The 22,404-nt window shown below is 43.0% G+C and overlaps 1 protein-coding gene across 1 annotated transcript in view; it reads left to right on the top strand.

Annotated features, from left to right (window-relative positions):
* Positions 1 to 22,147, top strand: part of rgmd (RGM domain family, member D) — an 86,810-nt gene extending 64,663 nt beyond the window's left edge. The window contains exons 3-5 of the mRNA XM_052037941.1: positions 565 to 713; positions 989 to 1,518; positions 21,261 to 22,147. Of these exons, the coding sequence (XP_051893901.1) occupies positions 565 to 713; positions 989 to 1,518; positions 21,261 to 21,920 (1,339 nt within the window). The 3' untranslated portion in view covers positions 21,921 to 22,147. The remainder of the gene's footprint in view (positions 1 to 564; positions 714 to 988; positions 1,519 to 21,260) is intronic.
* Positions 22,148 to 22,404: the final 257 nt, after the last annotated feature.

The following is a 22,404-nucleotide window of genomic DNA, read 5'->3' as shown; positions in this document are numbered from 1 at the left end:
ATTGGTAATTGATGAGTTTTATTCTTGTTCCCTCCAGTTTGTACGGACATCACCCAGCAAAAGGCACATGGGAGCAACAAACCAACTGCTGTAAGAACTCAGCAGGTCAGGCAGCATCTGTGGAGGGAAGTGGACAGTCAACGTTTCGGGTCGAGAGCCTTCATGTGGACTGGTGAAAGGTCTCGACCCGAAACATCGACTGTCCATTTCTCCCCACAGATGCTGCCTGAACTGCTGAGTTCCTCCAACAGATTGTTTGTTGCTGCAGATTCGAGTCTCTAAAAGGCATGAGGGAGTTCATTGAAATCTCTTTGTATTCAGTGTCTTCGCGCAGCGGCTACAACTCGCAATAAGCAGTGGTTTAAATGAGAGTGAAAGGTGGGATATATGAACTTTATTTTCCCGCTTTTTAAATCGGCTGACTCTCCCCTTTAACTGTGGAACAGCTAGTTGTTCGTGATTGGCCAGAGCAGCTGTCAACCAGGTTGGCCCAGCGGCTGGGTTGTCCCAGGCGCTTTGAGCGACAAGTTGAGGCTGAAATTCTTGGAGCATTTCTTCCCACAGAAGGAGGGCCGTCCACTTCACCGAGCAGTCGACAGACTCAAGCCGCGCTGGATGGATTGGCATGGGGAAAGGAAGCCGTTACCCTTTGGCTAAAAAGCTTTGCTCATCAGTGTTTGCCATGCTCATTTTCTCAATGTGTCTGAATTCAGGTAAAAAACAAAGTATATCGTGTATTTGTAAAGAAACATTAAATAGTTTGAAAGTAAGCAATTGTAACTTGTAGTATAGGAAAATATTTAAAAGTATTCCGGAGTTTGGAAGCGTATTTTTTAAAAGTAGTTTGCAAAAGTATTAGGAAGTTTTTTTCAAAGTATCTTGAGTTTGCAAAAGTTTTAAAGTACTTGAGGAGTTTGAAGAAGTTTTTAAAAGTTGTAAAATTGCTTCCTCGCTCTTTTGCTAACTCCTTATTCTTTGGTGCTCGCAGTGCGTTGCCAGCAGTGTAGGATCCAGAGATGTAACGCCGAGTTCGTGGCTGCGACTTCTCCTGGGATTGGGTTGCAAGAGGAATCGGAGGGAGGAGGAGGTGGAAACGGCGGCGATTTCTGCATCGCGCTGCGAGCTTACTCGCAATGCACCAAGAAGACGGCCAAGTACTGCCGGGGGGACCTGGTGTATCACTCGGCCGTGCTGGGCATCAACGATCTAATGGCACAGCACAACTGCTCCAAAACGGGACCCACGGCCCCAGTGAAGCCGGCGGGCACGGAGCGGAGCCGGCTGCCGGAGCTGTGTAGTTACCAGGGCAGGGTCAACTCGCTGAGAGACGGCGGGCAACAGCCCCCGAAGTTTGCACACTGTGGCTTGTTCGGCGACCCGCATCTCAGGACGTTCCGGGACGAGTTCCAAACGTGCAAAGTGGAAGGGGCTTGGCCCTTGATCGACAGCGACTACCTGTCTGTTCAGGTCACCAATGTACCTGTGGTGCAGGACTCTAGCGCCACGGCCACCAGTAAGGTAAATGTGCCTTTGCAAAGTGAAGGGAAGCCCCTCCACACCGTACACACACACACACACACACCAACCCCTTTCCTGTGCTTTTGTTTCCAAAGGACTGAAATACGAGTGCCCTCTGCCGAATTAGTTTGGGATTTAGGAAACTATCCAAACAACATACTGATTTTTTAAAAAAAAGCTTAATTGCTGAAAGATCCTGAGCGAAAGACGGGATAGATTTTATTTTCACGCACAGGGATCCAGGAATGCACTGCAATTGAAGCCATTGATAATAACTTGCAAAAGGAATTTATGGTTGAAAAGGAGGGAAAAGAATTTGGGACAGATCAGGGCAGTGGGATTAATTGGACAACTCTTTCAAAAGGGTTGTTGTAAAGAAAAAAGGTGTGAATGGCCTCCTCCTGTGTTTAATGTTTGCATTTTTTAACTAAAAAAGGCAGCTGGAGTGGATTGTCAAGAAAAAAATAGTTTGGGGAAGGTGTAGGAGTTTTTTTTAAAACCACCCTTTACTCTGCGACAGTCTTGATTAATCACTAGCCCATAATTACTTCTTTTGTCAAACAACCTCACACTCCAAAAAAATCCCTCTTAGCTATAGTTGGAGTTTGTCTTAAGGACTGCCTTTGTACTCTGCTTGCTTATTTAATATGTTTGAATATGAGGCAGATTTAACTCAGATCGGTTACAGATGCACTTTATTGAAGAAAAATATTATTTTGTCTATTTAAGATTTAACTTTCAGCACTTTATTTAAATGTTTTTATAATCATCCGTTGACAGGCATTTCATGGAAGTATTTAGAAGTCATTGAGTCATTTACTTCTCCTGGGTGGACATGATGGGCCAAATCATTGTAAATTTCTACAATTGATTATTTTTAAACTTTTTTTGTGAGCACATTAAATTTGCTGCTAGTTGTCCTCTTTCTCCCTGCTACTTTCTTACATTTGAAGAGGTAACAAAGCAGCAAAGTTAAATTGTGTAGACTCTGCAGTGGGGTTAAAAAGAACACAGCATCCTTGTCCAAACCTGCAGTTGCTGTGTCGGTGACTGCCAGCATAGGCACGCTTTGTTCTGCACACTTTGTGACTTTCAAATGACATCGGGTGGCTTGTATGCTACAATGTTTGGTAGCCATGGCAATGAAACATTTAAACTACAACCGCTACTTATCTTCACACAAGTGTATGGGAATGCTGAGAATCCATTGAATTTGATTTTCTTTTGAGACTTGAAAAGCTTACATTTTATTTACCGCCTCCCTGCCCACCCTTCAACGAAACAAATTTTATCATAGACAGTGCTTAAAAGTATTAATATAAATCAGGTCTTCAAAAGAATAATGTATCAGTCATAACATTTCAAAGATAATGAGGATTTTAATTCTTGGTTTAATTGCTATTGATTGGATTACTAAAACTTTGAAGAAAGCACCCTTTATGTTTTAATAGTGTTCTCTTAAGTGTGGTGATTGAAGATTTCCCTTGTGTATCAACATCTTTGTACTTGGAAAAACATATCTGCATTGAGCTGTGCAGTTTTCATGTTGGCACTACCTAGTTCCCTTTTCCATCAAAATCACTTGTAGTACAAGTTTTGAGAGGTGTTTTGTCCCCTTTCAGTTTCCTTGCAAATGTCGAAGACCTGGTGAGGTTTTTGGCTGGTATCCTTTACACAGAGGCTGCTATGGCACAGTTCTTCAACACTTCATCTCATCTGCACAGTGAGGCAGCCTTGCTTGTGCATCTTCTTGTGTTGGAAGACCATTGGTTTTTGGGATGATCAGGGGAATTCTTTCATCAGGCTGATAGCCATCCACCCAGTATCAATGCAGAGGGAGCATTGGGGTGAAGCTTGACAAAAGCATCCCTTCTACTTTTTTTGGCCACCATGTGTTTTGGAAGGTTCTGAGATGTAGTTATTTTAGGCCAATATTATTTGCTTTGGGTTTTGTCATGTGGAACAGGGAAAAAACTGATTTAAAAATTACTTCAGTACAAATGTGACTATTCATAAACTTTTAATAGTAATGCTTTTACTTCATGTAAAGTTAATATTCAGAAAGATCTTTCATTCAAAAACAAAGGCTTTTGTTTGCTTACAGAAGGAGTTTTAATTTTAAGTATTTCCTAAAAAATTCACAATTAATAATTCATTGTAAAAGTTTGTAACAATTGGAACTTTGAACCAGTGTTGAACTATAGGTAGGATCATAATTTTGATGGTGATTACAGTGGTTGTGGTTTATGTTGTGCTTTTGCTCTGCCTTTCAGTCTTATAAAACAGCAATAGTCATGACAGATTGGAATAGTGGAGTCTTGCATTGTAATCGGATCTCTCCTGCTCTACCTGGAAAGCCTTAAAGCACTTTTCACACCAATCCTTCCAGCCTTCTGATTGTTCAGTTAGCACGGCGCTATTAACCCTTGAGTGGTGAAAGCTTTTTTTACTAACTTGATGTGTACTTCAATGTGTACTCCCTTTCGTGTAATCAAATGCATTTTATAAATTTTGCTCTTTTCTGCTTTCACATTGAATAGAAGATTTGCCTTTATGCAGGCCCTTTCTTGATATGGCAAAGCTCTTTTGGAGTAGAGTCAGTGTTTTAATGTTAGATATGTGGTTGTCAATTGTGCACAGCAAACTGCCAGGTGCACAAATTGCATTTACATTTACAGTTAATTACCGTAAAGGTCAATGTATTAATGCCCCTCTACTCCCTTGAGCCTTTTTTTGGGGACTTCTAATTTTGAGAACATTCCTTCCTTGAGCTTCAAGTACATTTAATTTTTCCATATAACCTTTTTTTAAAAAAAAGTTTTGTAACTATTTATTCCTCATGAAATTGGAAAACATTGTTTCCTAAGGTTTTGGAAAATACAAATAAAATAGAAACATAGGCATTAACAAGGAGAAATTTGAAAAAAAAATTCTATTCAACTAAGCCTAATTTTATGAGACAATGCACTGGTGTATAAATCTCAGTAGTGTACAAGTCACCTGTTCAAAAAATGCCCAGGAAGTTGACTTGTATGCCAGTTTTAATGGCTTTCCTGAGAAATTTTAAATGGCTTTTTAATTAGCGAATCACTACGAGTGCTTTCACTATTTTTTGGGGGCAACAAAGCACTCTATTTGTACATAGCAAGGTCTCATATTCAGCAAATAGATGACAGACAAGTTAACTAGTTCTTGGTGGTAGTTGAAGGGAGATTTTGGCTGGGAGAGTGGGAGATGCTTTCCCCTGTTCCTGCTGTTCTTACCTGATCTGGCCTATGTGTAACTCCATATCTACCAATGTAGTTAGCTGCTCAGTTAAGGGGGCAAGTAGAGATGGACAATAAATGATGCCGTTGAAAGTGAATGAGTAATTTTTTTTTAATGCTCTAAAAGAGAAGAAATGAGCTTTGGAGAAATTGTAGAGCTTGGATTAAATTTAATTGCAGGTGGAGTGATCATTCGTTTAATTATAATTGAATTTTAGAACTCACACCTTTCAGACTCTGAGCCAAGAGTCTTGCCAACTGAGCCAAACCAACACACAGTTTGAAGAAGGGCAATCAGAAAATTAAAGTGAAAGTTGCTAGGAGACCATTTATCTCCCGGTCATTGTGATGCAAGATATCTGGGATCTGTAGTCTGCTCGGGTATAAAATTAAATGCAACCAATCTGAGCCCAAGTTTGATCCAGAGGCACTTTTTAAATTATTCTTTCAGGATCTCGATATCATTGCTAGGTCAGCATTGACCAACTTGGTTAGGTCAGCCTTAAACCAAGTAGCTTAGTTGGCCATTTCAGAGTCACCGTGTTGATTGGCCTGGAGTCATATATAGGCCAGATAAGGTAAGGGTGGCAGATCCCTTCCCTTGAAAGACAATAATGATGCAAATGTATTCTGCCAGGCTTGTGGCCGTCAGTGGTAATGGCTCCCAGAGTAATAAAAAGCTAATGATTCTGACCTGAATGAGATACCGAGTTGGTTGGCCAACCCAGCCTGAAATTAATTATTTTATCAGAATATGCACCTGACCCAAACCCAATGCATGCAGTTGTGTCTCAGTTTGGGCAGTAGGGTTCCGCCTCTGACCACTATCGTTGTTTAGAGTCTGATTGACTCTGATGCAGTGAGTATATATGTTCAGCAACACAAACCTTTGTGTTTTCAACACACTTTTAACTTAAATATGAAGGAAAAGTTAAATTCAGAGCTTGTTGTTATGGGAGGACTGATGAATTTGTCTTTTCTTTCCCCCAAGTGTTTACCATGTGATATTAGAGAGAATGATCCAAGAATGATCCATTAACTGTGAACATAAATACAAACCTACAACAGCACCCTCACAGTAGAAGTGGCGTTGACCATTTTGTCCTGGGCCTTGGATTCTAGCTTCAATATTTTACAAGCTTTGAACTGTTTTTCAGAGGGAGCAGTGATTAACAGTCTCCCCAACTCCTGGTGCAGATTTGAAACTTGCACAGAGCACTGTCCAGTAGCCTGAACAGTTGATATTTCAGTCCACTTTCTAATCTGTGAACCTAAAGTGGTTGAGGATAAGGCAGGTGGAGTTTGAAGAGAAGGGAGTGAAGAGCGAAAGGATGGAAATATACAGAATGGGCTGGCCATTCAGCCCATTATCTGTTCTGTACATGAAGCAAGTTGTCCCTATTATCAGAGGGTTCAAGGACTTAGGGATGCAGATGTACAATTTTTGCCAAAATTTACAAGGGAATGTGAGTGAAAAGTTTCTAATGCAAAGAGTAGTTATGAATGGAACTCGCTGCCTGTAGAGAAAGTGGAAACAGAGTTGGTCAGCTTTCAAATTGGAACTGTTTAGGCACTTGGAGAGAGAATAATTTGCAAAGCTATGAGGAAATTATGGAACTGACAGGTTTACTCTGCGAGGAGCTGAACTAGATTTGATGGGCCGTGGGACCTCCTGTGCCAGAACAGTTTTATGGTAGATTAGCTTGGTTGTGGCTGATCCAAGTTGTTTTGGGATAAGTCTGCACTGAAACCAAAGGGCAGTTTATTTAAACATTAAGGTATGTACCACTATATCCTGGCACGTTGTGTAAATGTGGTTTAGTTTGGGCTATGTATTGTGCTGAGAGCATGAAGGATTGGTATGTCTGTGGGGCAGATTCCAGGAAGTGCCGGGATTCTGCACTACTGCAAGACTGGATGGGTCTTGGCTCGCATTAGCTGTGGGTGTTCGGTTCTGTGGTTTGGAGGGGGAGAGGGCACATGCTGATCTTCCATCCAGCAGCAGAACCAGTTTCTGAGGAATTACTCCCAGGTCTGTCAAATCTGCACTTGTGATTGGGGGGGGGAAAGGAGTAAATGCACTTAGTAAAAGTGTACCAGTGCTGCTTTGTTCAGTGAGGGTCTCAATGGAATGGATGAGGCAGAAGTTATTTGGTCAAAGACTAGGCTTAAAAATACTAGGTGCTGAACAACACTCAGCAGATCAGACAGCATCTGTAGAAAGAGTGCAAGAAAGGGACACTTATTGATCCTAGTCAATGTTTCTGAAGGTTCTCCAGATTTATCCCTAAGATTTCAGATTTGTTGAATGAGGAAAGCTCAAGCAACCTGGGCCTGGACTGTCTTGAGTTTAAGAAAATGAGAGGTAATCTCACTGAAACATCCAAAGTTCTTACAGAGCTTCACAAGATTGATATGGAGTTGATTTTTTTTCCCCTGGCTGGGGTATCTGGAACCAGTAACCACAGTCTCAAAATAAAGGGTTAGCCATTTATAAGAGAAGAATCTTTTTTTCACCCGCAATGAATCTTCCCAATTCTCCACCCATGAGGGCTCTGGAGACATCACTGAGTATGTGGGTCTAGAACAAGAAGAGCCTGCTGAGGGAAAAGCTCGGCCTTGTTCATATTGAATGGTTTCCTCCGTTTTCTAATTATGTTCCTATGAGTCAGTCACCAGCCTGAAACATTGATTCTGATTCTCTCTGCAGATGCTGCCTGACTGTTTTCCTGGATCTTCTGCTTTTGTCCGACGTACAGAGATCGCATTAGTTTGCGGCTTACGGTTAGGGTTGGTTTTGAGTTCGCAAAATGAACTTTGTTACTTGAGTAATTAGTGCTCAAGTAATGAAGCTGATGATAAATGCTAATTTAGTACACAAATCCTCTAAAATTATACACTTCTATCACTCGCTGAATGGAAGTTTGCCTTCCTAAACGTAATTGGGAAGGTTTCTGTTTGCCGAGTGACGGTCAGTGGGCGACTGCAAAATTACTGACAGTGGGTTGATTTTTACCACTGGTATCATTGGTGTTAGACATCAGCCTGTGTGGTCCAGCAGTGTGTGTGGGATGGGGAAGGTCAGCCTAATGAGCTTTCACTTCAAGCACTTGAACTCCTTAGCACTGACGTATTTGAGCACTAAATCAATTGAAATTCCCATCCCTGCTAACTGCTGTAGAAGGAACAAAAATGTTTAGGAGAATCTCAAAAACCCAGAGGGTGCAGTGCTGAGGGAGTGCTGTGCTCTCTGAAGTGTGTCCTTCAAGATGAAATGTTGAATCAAGGCCACGTGGTCTCAACCAGATGGATGTGAAAGGCACCATTTTGGAGAAGAGCAGGGGAATTATCCCCAATGCTTTTCTCTAACTTAGCATCCCAGCAACATAAGTGTCTCCACAGTGGTACGTGGGCTTCTGCTGGAATCGCTTTTTGTGTGTTGAGTTCCAGGGTTGGGGTAGGAAAGAGTTTGGGAGGGGGGTGATGATGAACAGTATTTTCCATTTACAAGAAGCGATTAGACTGTGAGTGCCAAGGAGGACACCTCTCCTACCCGCTTGGTGCTTTGAAAAAAAGGTCAAAAGTTCTGAGTGTTGAAACAGCCAGTTGCTTATCTCGGGGTAGCAGTCTGGGGGTGGAGTGGGTTGCAGGCATATAATTGCACAATGTCAACAAGCCAAGATCGCAAGGGCCAATAAATACCTACATTGACTGAGATATCTGGCAACTAGTTACTTCAAGACCCACAGGCGTGGACCAGATCGCCATTTACTACTTCGCTGTTTCATTACAAGGCCCAAGGTGTGTTAACTTTGATTACTACACAGACCGTTCCAAATTCACGAGGTTTGGAATATTTATTCCTCTGATTATTTGATCAGGAGTAGGCCACTTGGCACTTTAAGCCTGTTCCCCATTCAATAAGTGATCTGATTAAGAAACGAAAGAATGAAGACTTGTATTTATATGGCATCTGTCACAACCTTTTCAGGATCCCAAAGTGCTTCACAGCTCACTTTTTGAGGTGCAGTCACTGTTAAACTGCCAGTTTATGCTGAGCAAACTTGCACAAACACAAGAAGGTAATAATCAGATTATCTTTTTGTGGCATTGGTCGAGAGATGAGACTGCAGCTGCTGGAGTGCAGAGCAAATCAACAGAACACTGGAAGAGCTGAGCTGGTCAAGCGGCATCTGTGGAGGCAAAAGATGCTTGTCGACGTTTCAGGTCAAGACCCTGACGCAGAACCTTGACCCAAGATGTCTATGTACATCTTTTGCCTCCGCTGATGCTGTTTGACCTGCTGAGTTCTTCCAGCGTTCTGTTTTTTTGGTCGATGGATTGGCTGGCACAGTGGGAAGAGTTGCCCTGTGCTTTCACATAATGCCATGGAAACTCTTGCCTGAGAAAGCAGATGGTTTAATAGCTCATCCAAGAAGCTATACCTATTTCCTCTGTACTGGACTGGAGTGCTGTGCTGGATTTTGTGCTCAAGCCTCAGAAGTGGGATTCAAATCCACAATCTTCTGATTCCTAGGGACACGGCAACCACAGCTGACTCCTTTTTAGAATGAACTGTTAGTGGCATTAGCTCTGTGTAAAGTAAGAGGTTGCTCTGTGTTATGTTTGGTAAATTTATAGTTGGCCCCTTTAAGAGGCCCACAAGGAACAAACCTAAACAATGGAGGCTGGATTCTGACTAGAGGCTGATCTCCTGTGGGATTTCTTTGCACAGAGATTGGCCTCCCAGAGTAAAGGAGGTGGCCTCTTGACTGCAGGTATTTTTATTTAAAAAAATCTTAACTGTGATCCTAAGTCATATATTTGATGTTGCAATAATAAAATTCTTGACTCTTTCTGCCTCGTAAAGAGCTTTAAATCATTGCTTGTTATTTTAGTAACATTAATTTGAGTGAGAGGTCTCATTCTAGCTATCTGTAACCAGATAGTTCCATGATGTTCAGTTAAATCCAGAAGATAATTCAGTTATCAACTGTAGCAATGATAAAACTAAGAGAACTGGAAAGCAAATAGTTGCTGCACTGTTGAAGAGAGAAACTAACTAAATCAGGAGAAACTCTCAGTCAGCAGCTTAAAAAGTACTGTAAATTTAGTTAATTGATTAAAAGTAAATGGAAAATTGGAGTAATAAGGAAAGCCTGCTAATAGTCTGGAGTAACACTGAGGTGGGGCTGGGAGCTCTGCAGTTATTAAAACAAGCCCCTAATCTGTGTATGTTCTCCGTGATGAGAGAACAAGAGAAAAGTGTGGTTTCTGCAGTATATTTAAACCACTCTTTTTTTCATGAACAGAAGCAGCTTCTCTTTTTTATGGCCATGTCCAGCCAAAAATTGGATATTTGCCAGTTTTTTTCTTTCTTGCCATTGGGACAGGGGTCCCTGCGGAACTAAATTGGTAACACAAACGGACTTCCAATTAGTGGTGAATAAGCAGTGTTGTGCTCTGGATTCTAATCCTCTGGGAGTTGGCCCTGCACTCTTTCCACTAAGAGTCCTTCTGTTTCAATGCCCTCAATCCAAGCTATATTCATCATTGAGGTCTCAGATACAAAGTGGAAGTGCAATTGAACTCCCAGTCCTTCCGAGCACACAGATGTTCCTAGTCCTTAATAGATCTTTTATTATAAGGTTGTTATTCTTTTGGAAAAATGTTGCTTCTTGTCGTTCCTTTACAATCAAATATCAGACACTTTTTAAAAAGGCTGGAAGGTGTTGTCCATTCTCAATGGGCAGTTGACTCTCAAACCGATTAGTCTAGTTGATTGAATTAAGCAGCCCTAGCTCCACAGCAAACTGGGGGGAAAAATGTTTGTGTTTCTGAGTTTGAATTAAGAGGAGTAAACAAGATTTTGGCTGCTTGAATTAAGAGTAAACAAGATTTTGGCTGCTATCAACATTTGAATCCATAAAATGGAGGACTTGCATTTCTCGAGCAGGGTTCACATCCCTTTCAGGATATACCAAAGCCCTTTGCAGCCGAACAAGTAGGTTTGAACTGTGTTCACTGTTGTATATTTGAATACAGCAAGATCCCACAAAGAACAATGTGATAACGACCAGGTAATTGGTATTCCTTTGAAGTAATATTGAGTCAGGTGTGAATATTGGCTGAGGCACATAGACTAATTCCATTAAATGCCTTCCTGATAAAACACAAGGAATTAGGAGGAATAGGCCACTTGGCCCCTCATGCTTACCCCACCATTCAAAATGAACATGGTTGATCTGCCCTGGGTTTCGAATCCTCTTCTGTGCCAGTCCCCCAAAACCCTGAATCATCTGAGGTTTTAAAAATTTATCCACCTCCTCTCTAACTACCTCCAATGACCTAGCCTCCACAATTCTCCAGAACAGATCACTCCGAAGATTCACCACCCTCTGTGAGAAGAAATTCCAGTGCATCTTGATTTTAAATAACCACCCCCTCATATTGCAATTATGTCCTCTGGATGATCTCTTCTGATTAATGTGTTTACCCCAGATGTGACATGGTTTGCATTAGATCAGACTATCAATAAAACTTCAAGTAAAATGTTAAATTTGGAATGGATCACATTTGATTTAAGCTATCCCAAACACTTCATGTTTCTGATGCTGTGTTTCTACGTGAAACACATTGTGCAATGTAATTTGAGGTCCCAGCTTTATATCAGTTGGCTGTGCTCTTGTTTCCAGTACAGGAGGTTCAAGCTCCACTCCAGAAGCTTGAACACAAAACTCCTCACTTGAGGCTCCTGTGCAACATTGAGGGTCTACTGCAGTGTGGAAGGTGCCATCTTTTGGTCTGAGGTGTCCTTTGAGAGATCCTACATTTCTGTTTTCAACGAAAGCAAGGGAATTCCTTCTGCTGTTCTGGCTAAGGTTAATAAAGGTCACTGAAGCAAATTATCTGGTCAGAAGTATTGTTTGTGGGAACTAATGTTGTGAAGATGCCATTTACTTACAAGACTTTATTTTCTTTGTAAGGAATGCCCCACAGACTTCCCAGTGCTGTGGAGTTTTCTCTTGGTATTGGTGACTACAGTATCACCGGTTCGACTGCAGGGAAACCTTCTTCCACCAATAGTCGTGCAACGATACCCCTCGACCACCCCTTGGCATCCTCTGCCCTTGTCTCAGTTGGGTTTGGGAATTGATTATACACCAGCAACCCAGGCTTGGTTGAGACCAATGAAGCATTAGTGGGCCAGGAATTCTGTTCTGCTATTGGATGGCATCATGCTTCGACTTCACAAGGACTCTGTATTTGTATCAGCTGTGCTATGTAGGGTTGAATTCAAGTGAAGGACTTTCTTCATTCCTACACCCCTTGCAAAATTCTGTTTTTTCTTTTTCCTCTCTCCAGTGGGAGGCACAGATTGTCATGGGACCAGTGAGAAACTTGGAACACTGCAGATATTTCTGAAGCAATGGTTTTCTCTCCCATTGTACAGATGCTCGTAGAAGGTTCTTGGGCTGCACTGCAGTAGCAACAAGCAGGAGCTGGGCCTAGTGCCCATTAATTACACTCAGGCTGTTCACAAACCTTACCTTTGTAAGCTGTGGAGAAGTTGCGCGTGCACGTGTGTGTGTGTGTGTGTGAGAGAACACCATACTGTCCCAAACCACGCACTCAACTCGTGCAGCAGTTCCTCAGTACCTGTCTGCAACCTCACCTAACTATTCCTCTCCTTCCCTTCTGGTGCCCCTCCCCCTCCAACATAACTTCTCACATCTATATTTCTGTGGGGAGATAGTGGCAGGCACCATGTGTCCCCAAGATACCCATCTGTAGCCCCTCACTCACTCTCTGTGGTCAGAGACAAAGTGGTGCTGATGATACATTTGCCTGGCTGGGTATTGTTGTCTGGGAATATTGGCGGAACGTCCTCTTTCTTTGTCAATTCCAAAATCTTTGGGAAAAATCAAAGGCAAATTGCAGGAGTCCAGTTGTAGGTGGTTGATGCAACTGAAGCTGGGGGTGGTGAGGTAGATTCCTTGCATTTGGGAAGGAAAGAAGGGACTTCTGTTTATGTGGGTTCCAGATTTTCCAATAAGTTTTTCAAATGCAAAGCATTCAGAAATACTGTTGCAAAGTTGGAAACAGTTGTGCAGTTTGTGCATAGCATGATTCCACATCAATGGATTCCTCTCTGGATGTGAAGGTTTGCATTTTATTGTCCAGCCTTTCAGTAGGTGGAGTCTTCATGGGATGTGGACTTCACGGACAAAGGCAGCATTTATTACCAATTCCTAATTGTCCTTGAACCAAGGAGACAGTTCTGGGTCATCCCCTTTGCTGTGCTTCTGGAATCACGGTCTGGATAAGGTCAGCAGATTTCTTTCCCTGAGGAAATATAATGTAAGAAATATAACTAACTCCACCAACGTGGTTGACATTGCTGCAGTTATATATGGGCCATACTGAGTAAGAACAGCAGATTTCCTATCGTAGACTTAAACAGCATAGAAATAGGCCCTTTGGCCCACCAAGTCCACTTTGTCTGTCAAGTACCTATCTATAATAATCCCATTTACACGCACTTGGCCTTCTATGTGCTGGTGCTTCAAATGCTTGCCCGTATACTTTAATGTTGTGGATGTACCTGCCTCCACCACCTGACAGTGTGTTCCAGATTCCAACCACCTGGGTGAAAAAGTTCTACAGATCCTCTCTAAACCCCTCACCCTGAACCCATGCCCTCTACTTTTAGATGCCTTTGCTATGGGGAAGAGTCTTCTACCATCTGCTGCCCTATCTGTGCTCCTTATAATTTGACGACATTAGTCAACCAATTAGGTTTTACAACAGTCCAATAGTTTTGTGTTTGCCATTATTTGGACAAGCCCTTTCAAAAAAAAATTTGTGTTTATTTAATGACCTGTATTTAAATTCCCCAGGTATCATGGTGAGATTTGAACTCTTGCCTCTCAATCATAGTCCAGACCTCTGGCTGCTGGTTCTGTAACCTACTACTATGTTGCTGTACCCTCACAGCAAGGCAGGGATCTGCCAGAACCCGTGCATCTTGTTTACTCAGTTCTCAAGCTACTCTGTGCACGTGCAAATAACATGCATTTCTAGACACTGTACTGCTTCTCCCCCACACCCCCCCCCCCACCCCCCTTTTCAAATTGGAGATTTGATTTGCAGGTTTAACCCATTCACAGATTTTCTTTGATCATCTCTAAGGAACTTGTGTCATTGGCATTGTATCCACTCTTTGTTGTTGGCAAGGTGTCACTTTACTCAATTCAGTAGAATCTTTTTTCTTCCACTGGATCAGTTTCTGAAAAACAGCCATAATCACATAACTCTTCAATATTCTGTTGCTTAGCTCTTACTGTAACTGAATGTACAGTTTTAGTTTTTATCTCCTTGTTTCACATATTTCAACTACTCATTTCTGTGTGTCCAATATGTTTAGGTGATGCTAATGAGTGAACTCGTTTAAATTATTTCTGTTCACAAGCCAGCTGGATATTTGTCAGACATAACCCATCCTTTTAATTTTTTTTACGTTATAATGATATCTTCTTGTGCCTTCTTGACTATTTCCATTGGAAATCGTCTTCTGCTATTTCTAAAGTGAGGATCATACTTTTACATCCTTCATCTAAATTTTCACATGGTAACCACGGCAATGCATCTACAATCACATTTTGATTTGAATTTCTATATTCTACTTTGTAATCATAATGAAATAAGTGAATAATGCACCTTTGCATTCTCAAAGCTGACATTGTTGATATTGCCTACTTAGTGCCAAGAATTAATACTGGTTTTCTATCTTCCTTCACATGAGGTCTATTCTTTACATCTTTATCTGCAGTGTGTAATGCACTACACATTCTGATTGTGGGTCATGCAGGTAATACTGAAATTTTAGAGATGCAAAGAGTTGATAGAACATGTGTATCATGTTAACTTCACTCTGCATGTGGACATGCATCACGGATTATACCTCGTACATTCACACACACCACAGTTTCCATGGGAGATATGACTCCACTCCTCAGCAGTACAAGAGTCTGGTTAATTCACAATTATTTTTTTCTTCTGCACCCTTTGCTTCACTTCGCAACATTTGAGGATTTTCAGAACTCCTTTATGGCTCTCCTCCCTGTTCTCTCAATCTAGTTTGTTCACAAATACCACAGGAGTCTTGGGTGAATCCTGAGTGCAATAACATTTACAGTTCCACCTACCTGTTAGGGTTCCAATACTGACTCTACCTGTAAAAGAGCTTGGACTTCTCTCACTGTCTTGGTCAATGTTCAACCAGCATTTGCTGGGAGAAGCAGATTACAGTTTTGTCATTTCACTCGTGGATATTTGCTGAATGCAAGTTACCTGTTATGTCTGCACTCCATTAATTAATACATTCTGTGAGACCTTCTGAGGAGATGTAACCATGTGTAAATATACCTTTTTAAAACTATTAATGATCTAACCATGACTGTTGAGTTTTAGTGCTCTATTGTTTCACCTGCTGAGCTGAGCTTCTGGATCCTTGAAATTCAGCTTCAGGAGGCAGCATGTGCTGCCCCCTGCTTTCCTACAGCTCCATCTACTCTGATCTTATTTCCCCAGGCCCCTATACAAGAGAAAATATTATCACAAGTATTACCATAACCTTAAATTCAGTAGGAAACTCTGGTGTTTTAGTAAATATCCGAATAGTAATTGAACTCTCCCTTCACACCTGTTCTGCATTCCACACTCCCTCCCACCTCCAAATATCTCCATAAATTATCTAGAAGGAAATGAGGAACTGCAGATTTGTACTTCCAACACTGAATTAGGTTGGCTTGGTCATTGAGTTTTAGCTGTAGCTGAGTGAGTAAACGGCTAACATTCGGCCATGAGGATCATTTGTGGGGAGCCCACAGAGGGCTTCCAATACTGCACTCAGAGGTTCATCCTCTGAGTGGATCCTTAACAGATGCCCTGTCTTTTGCAAAACTTATTTTAAGAGGATTTGAGGAATTTTGTTTAAAGGAGCTGGCAGATATTTAACCTTCAACCAACATCCTCAAAACAGGTTATCTTGTCATTATCACATTCTACTTTGGAGCTTGTTGGCTGTGGTATTTTCCTTTATTAAAGCTGTAACATCATTCTAAAATACTTCACTAAGTGTAGGGAACTTTAGCACATTTGCATTGTTTAAAATGCACTTAATAATCTTGCAGGCCAGAAAACTCAAAGGTCGATGTGTGATCTTTGAGATTGCTAATGTCAGCCAGCACTCTAATTGCTCTGTGCATCACAATGGTAGGAAGTAGGGGCAAGGTATTGATCAGGGTTGTGGTCATTGTAAGTGCTGTTGAAATAGATGGCCTCCCATCCAAAAGTTCCCTTGACTGGATATGCTCCCAGTTCTCACTAGCTTTGCCAGTGAACCTGTCCCTGGGTGAGATGCCAGGTGCTGACACCGTCCAAAGAGAAGTAACTTATCAAAATCCTATAATAAATCTGGAGATTTGGAAGGGACATATTTGCCTCACCGGTGGTGAAATCCAAATGCTCAGGATCTGTTGCTGTGCACAGGTTATTGGGAACCTGGATTTAGGCTGCCCCATTCAAGGCTCTGGAGGGATGTACACAAGCAGCTCACAAAGCATGGCATTTGTGGCTCAATGGATCGAACTCTTACCAGTGAGTCAGGAGACTGTTTTAAGTCACAGTGTGGAGGCTTCAGCCTGTAAATCTGGACTGGAGTCCTCTGTTCAGCACTGACAGTAGGAGGAGCCATCTTTCAGATAAAGCACTCAATCCAGTGCACCCTATCGATGGACTGTGGAATCATAGAAACATACAGCACTGAAACAGACCCTTCTGGCCCACCTCGTCCACACCGACCACAATGCCTGTCTATGCTAATCCCACTTGCCTGCATTAGGCCCCTATCAGTCTACACCTTTCCTTTCTGTCCAAATACCGTTTCAATGTAATTTTATCTGCCTCCACTACCTCCTCTGGCAGCTCACTACAGATAGTCACCACTCTGTGTGGGGAAAACCTCAGATCTGTTTTAAAGAGTTGGATTGATTTATCACTTAAATTCCAGAAAGATGATCTCATGGAGTCATAGAGAGATACAGCACACAAACAGGTCCACCAGTTCGCCAACTGTTAACCACCCATTTATACTAATCCTATGCTAATCCATTTTATTCTCCTCACATTTTCATCAACTCTTCCCCGATTCTGCCACTCATCCACACCCTTATGGCAATTTACAGTGGGCAATTAACCTACTGACCCACATATTTTTGAGATGCTTGAGGAAACAGAAGAACCCGGGAGAAACCAGTACAGTCACAGGAGGACATGCAAACTCCATACGGACAGCGCCAAAGGTCAGGATCGAACCTGGGTCTCCGGCACTGGGGCAGCAGCTTTACCAGCCATGCCACCGTGCTGCCTTCTGTTTATTATTAAATGACTGCTTGATGGAGCTTGCTGTGATTGGCTATTGAATATTTGTCATTACAACGGAGACGATACTTCAAGAGTACTTCATTAGCTGAAATGCTCTTGGGGATAAAATGTAATTTTTTTTTGATGCACCCACTTGTAGTGAGTGGCTGTTAATTCTTTCTTCTCCCTGCTCTCCCACCATAAGTTTAATGCATGTATTTTGGGGTGTGTGTGTGTGTGTGTGTGTGTGTGTGTGTGTGTGTGTGTTGCTCCTTCAGGCTGCCCCTGTCTCCGCGCGCGCGCCCCCCCCCCCCGTATCATTGTGTGGATGTCGATGGAATTGAGCTTCATCATGAAGGAGCTGCATGGCTTCTCGCCTCTTGGGCAGGTGTTGCATTTGGTTGTCTAAGTGGCAACCCTTGAACCCTGCCAGAATGTCCTCAACAAAGGTCACTCCAAGGGCCTATTTTTTTTTGTACACTGATTCCCAAGGTAAATGGCGATTATGTTTGGGGAAAGTCTGTGTCTGGTTCACGGAAGATAAATGTGAATCAACGTGGCAAGTCCTCAGATTGTGCCCAGCATTAAGCATTTGCTCTGTGTATGACGGGCACCATGAATGCAGTGTGCATCAGCTATAGAATGCACTGCAGTTACTCACCAAGGCTGCTCTGCCCATCACCAAGGGAAGTAAAGGGCTTGGGTACATGCAAACACCACTACCTGCAGCTTCCCCTTCAACTCCTTGGAAAGATATCACTGTTCCTTCGTCATCACTGGGTCTAAATCCTGGAATTCCTTACCCAGCAGCACCATGGGAGCATCTTCATCGGAAGGACTGCAGAGGTTCAAGAAGGTGGCTCACCCCCACCACCACCTTGCTGAGGGCAGTTAGGGATAGGGAACAACTGCTGGCCTTGTCAGCAATGTAAACATCCTGTAAATGAATAAATAAAACAAAGTGGTTGTAAATTCTTGAGCCACTGACAGGGAGTTCAAGGGAGAATTCTTTACCCAGAGTGTGGTGAGAATGTGATAAACAATCCAGTCTGTCCCATTCCCCCGCTCTGGCGTGCAGCCCTGCCAATTTACTTCCCTCAAGTGCTAATCCAATTTTGAAATCAATGATGATCTGTACCTCCCATACTCTTATCATGCAATGAGTTCCATGTCATTACCACTCACTGTGTGGGGGGAACAGACCTTCATATCATCCCCATTGTATACCTCTTAAAGAATATTGAAGTCATTTAATTTATCCTCAGGTTTGATGAATTTGGGCTTGTCCTGTTACATTCGCCACTTCTATGTGAGGTCCTTTCCCTTCACTCCATCACATCTCCTCACACAACCTGAAGCATCAAAAGAACCCATTAATGCAGGCAACAAGAAGGCTTCAATTGATGGCTTGCTGCTGTGACTTGCGTGCTGCCTCTGTGTTGAATCCTATGGGATGACGTCTAGGCCCACACACGCATAGACTCACTCATGCACACACGTGTGGGCACACAAATTCCCAGAGGTACTTGCATTCAGAAAATAAGGTTGTTTTATCTTTCAGTAAATAGAAGTTAGGAGCTGGCAGTCACTGTTGGCAATGGTGAACTTGCGTTGGTTTGAAATTAATGAAAGAATGGGGGTCATTGTTAAATTAGCAACATAGGCTGCTACTGTCACTTAAAGATCTTTTAATCAAGTGGGTGTTTTTAATATGAATTCCTTCTCTAACCTTTTTAAAGCCAATTCATTAGAAGTTTGTCCTCTGTGCACGAAACAAGCAATTATAGTTCCGTACAGGGGTTAAGCTTTGTTTTTGAAGTCAATGCATCCAGATTTCAGAAACACACATATTGCTGTTAGCATGAAGTTAAATTTCTGCCCCAGTGTCCTTCACCATCCTTACACTCCTGCTACTGTCTGGTGCCAGATGGGAAACCAAGACTCAAAGGTGTTTGTTTTTCTTCCTTCTGATGGTAATGTGGACAGAGGTGAATGGAAGGGGAGTAGTTTGTGCATTGGCTATCACACATATCAGACAGAATGCTGGAAACAGCAGGTCGGGCAGCATCTGTGGAGAGAGAAATGAAGCTCAGGTTGATGACCTTCAAGAATGGGGAAAGTTGGAGATAATACTTTTAAGATGCAGAGAATGTTGGAAGGGGTGGAAAGAGAGAATGGAGATGTCATAGATTAGAAGACGGGAGAGGTTAAATGGTCCGGAGAGAGCGAGAGTGGGGAAGGGATTAATACATAATAAAAGGGGATTCTGGAGGGGATGCAAATAGGATAAATGATCTTAAGTGACCAGGAAATAACATTGTGAATGCTGTAAATGTGGGAATCTAAGACAGGAGTTGCTGTTTATCTAAAATTGTCCTAGGTATGGGGAAGGCTGTAATATGCCCAGCCAGATGAGGTCTTGTTCTTAAAGCTTATGTTGAGCTTCATTGGAACAGTGCAAGGGGTAGAAGACAACAGTCAGGATGGGAGTGGGATGGGGAATTAAACTTACGAGCTGCAGGAAGCTCGGGGGCACCCAGTAGAGACTGAACAGAGCTGTTGTGTATTTAGTTTCCCCCAGTGTAGAAGACATCAGGGTAGTTAATCAATGAGCTGCTCTCAGCTTGTTGTGTGTACTGATGTGGCAGGCACTCTGGGATCAGATAGAAGCAATAAGCTGCCGTGGAGTGCCAGGAATGAAAATCCAAAAGAAACTACAGATGCTGGAAACCTGAAACGAAAACAAAAAAATACTGGAAACACTCAGCAGGAGGGTCAGTGTCTGTGGAAAATGAAACAGTTAACATTTCAGGTTGAAGACCCTCAGATCAGGCTCTGACTGGGGGTTTACTACCTGAAACGTTAACTCGGTTTTGCTTTCTAGTGAAGTGTTGGGGATGGATTGTTTGGTGGGATGCAAGGATGATTCCTTTCCCCATGAAGTCCATTGTGTCCTGCGGGCATCCAGTTGAGCCAGTGAAGTTTACCAGCTGACTAGTGGAAGCCCTTGAATAAAACACACGACATCAAAAACTAAATGCCTTTCTGGAGGATAAGGGTTTGAAACTGCTGCACAGATAACTCATTGACACCAGGGCTAAGATCAATGCCTTCGGCATAAAGAGAGGGGGTGGAGGGGTGGAATGGAAGCTGTTTTTAACACAGCTAGCTTGGTTTACCACTTGCAATGATAGAATCACAAAAGAATGTTGGAAGTACCCAGCTGTTCAGGCAGCATGTGGGAAGAGTGATGCAGAGCTGACATTTCAGAGCCACGTCCACACTGACCATCGAGCACCCTTTTGCACCAATCCATTTTATTCTCCACACATTTACCTACACCAGCAATTTACAGTTTGCCAGCCAGAGGCCTCTTCCTTCAAGCTGTTGCCCTTTAAGACTGAAATTTACCTTTTACACACGTTACACACACAATATACAGCGGCCAGTTAACCTACCGACCCACTTATCTTTGGGAGGAAACTGGGTGAAATCGCGCAGTCACAGGGAGAACATGCAAACTCCACACAGACAGCACCCAAGATTAGGACTGAACCCGGGTTGCCAGTGACTCTACTATCTGAGCCACTCTGCCACTCTCTTCAGAGCCCACCTTTCATTCCCTCCCTTTGCCTCTCTTATTTGGTTCCACATTCATTCACCTTGTGGAGAGGGTGGAGTCAGAGTCATAAAAAGATATGGCTCTGAAACAGGCCCTTCAGCCGACAGAGTCTGTGGTGTCCATCAAGCAACCAATGACACTAATCCTACATTAATCCCATTTTTATTCTCTCCACATTAACCCCCCCCCCCCCCCCACCCGAGATTCTACCAACACACTTGGGACAATTTACAGTAACCAATTAACCTACCGACCCGCAGAACAATACAACACGAGAGACCCTTTGGTCCACCGTGATGGTACTAGCTGTCAACTGGAGCAATCCAATTAATCACATTCCCCAAACACGAGAGCCTTTTGTGACTGGTCTATGAAGTGAGCTGGCATTGTGAAAGCGCTAACCAAATTTGTCATGTGCTTTCATGCAGATCACGATAATATTCAAGAGTTTTCATGGCTGCACGGAGCAGAAGGTCTACCAAGCGACCACCGATGGCCTCCCATCGGCATTTGTAGACGGCACAAAGAGCGGCAGTGAGCGGGATGGCGGGAGCAGCCTGCGGATCTTGGAGAAGGTGGGCAGTGGCCAGGTGGAGATCCAAGCCCGCTACATTGGCACCACCATCATCGTCAGGCAGGTGGGCAAGTACCTGACCTTCGCCATCAGGGTCCCCGAAGAGACATTGAACTATGCGGACGAGAGCGTGTGCCTGCAGCTCTGCGTGCACGGCTGCCCCAGGAGCGAGCTCATCAAGGAACACACCTTGTCCAGGCGGCTGTCTGGTACCAGGCTGCAGGGCCCCAGGCAGGTCTACACGGTGGAGAGCGCCACCTCCAAGTGCCGGGAGATCCTTCAAGTGGAGGACGTCTACTTCCAGTCCTGCGTCTTTGATCTCCTGACGACAGGGGACCCGGCGTTCTCCATGGCTGCCCACGGAGCCTTGGAGGACCTCAAAGCACTGCATCTCAATGTTCTCAAACAGCACAGTTCTCCGAGGACAGGGGTGGGAAAAAATGGTGCTCCAGCCCATCACCTGCCGTACACCGTCTACCTGGCATGTCTCATCTTAATCATAACCTTCATGTAGTGAATGTGTATACCTTCAGATTGCAAATTGTCTATATAATAATATATTGAGAAGTGTACATATGTGAAAATGAAGTGTAAAGTGCCTGTATATATAGTTGTATTGTATGAATTATTGTATGATGAGAGGCTTTCTGTTAGCAATTTGTTTTCTTTTGTGTACTCTTGTTTTTAAGAACCTTGTTTTTTTGGGGGATATGGTTCCAAGGGGCATCAAAACTTTGCCGATTAAACATCTCCAGCTACAGACCTAAAGAGCTGTCTGCGACTTCATTTGTATGATTGAGATATAGTGCTTCATCTTGTTGCAAGTCCTCCCACCCCGCCACCAATCCCTCAGTATCTGAATATCCTCCAGGCCTGGTGTGCCTCACACTCCACCATTTCAGTTTGCCAGCCAGAGGCCTTGTCCTTCAGGCTGTTGCCCTTCAGGACAGAAGCTTACCTCACAGTTCCACAAGAGACAGATGTGCAAAGGTGGCTTG

Source organism: Pristis pectinata, chromosome 24 (assembly GCF_009764475.1).
Source record: "Pristis pectinata isolate sPriPec2 chromosome 24, sPriPec2.1.pri, whole genome shotgun sequence".
NCBI classification, from domain to species: Eukaryota; Metazoa; Chordata; class Chondrichthyes; order Rhinopristiformes; family Pristidae; genus Pristis; species Pristis pectinata.
The sequence above is the reverse complement of the archived record's forward strand: the minus strand, read 5'-3'. Positions and strand labels throughout refer to the sequence as shown.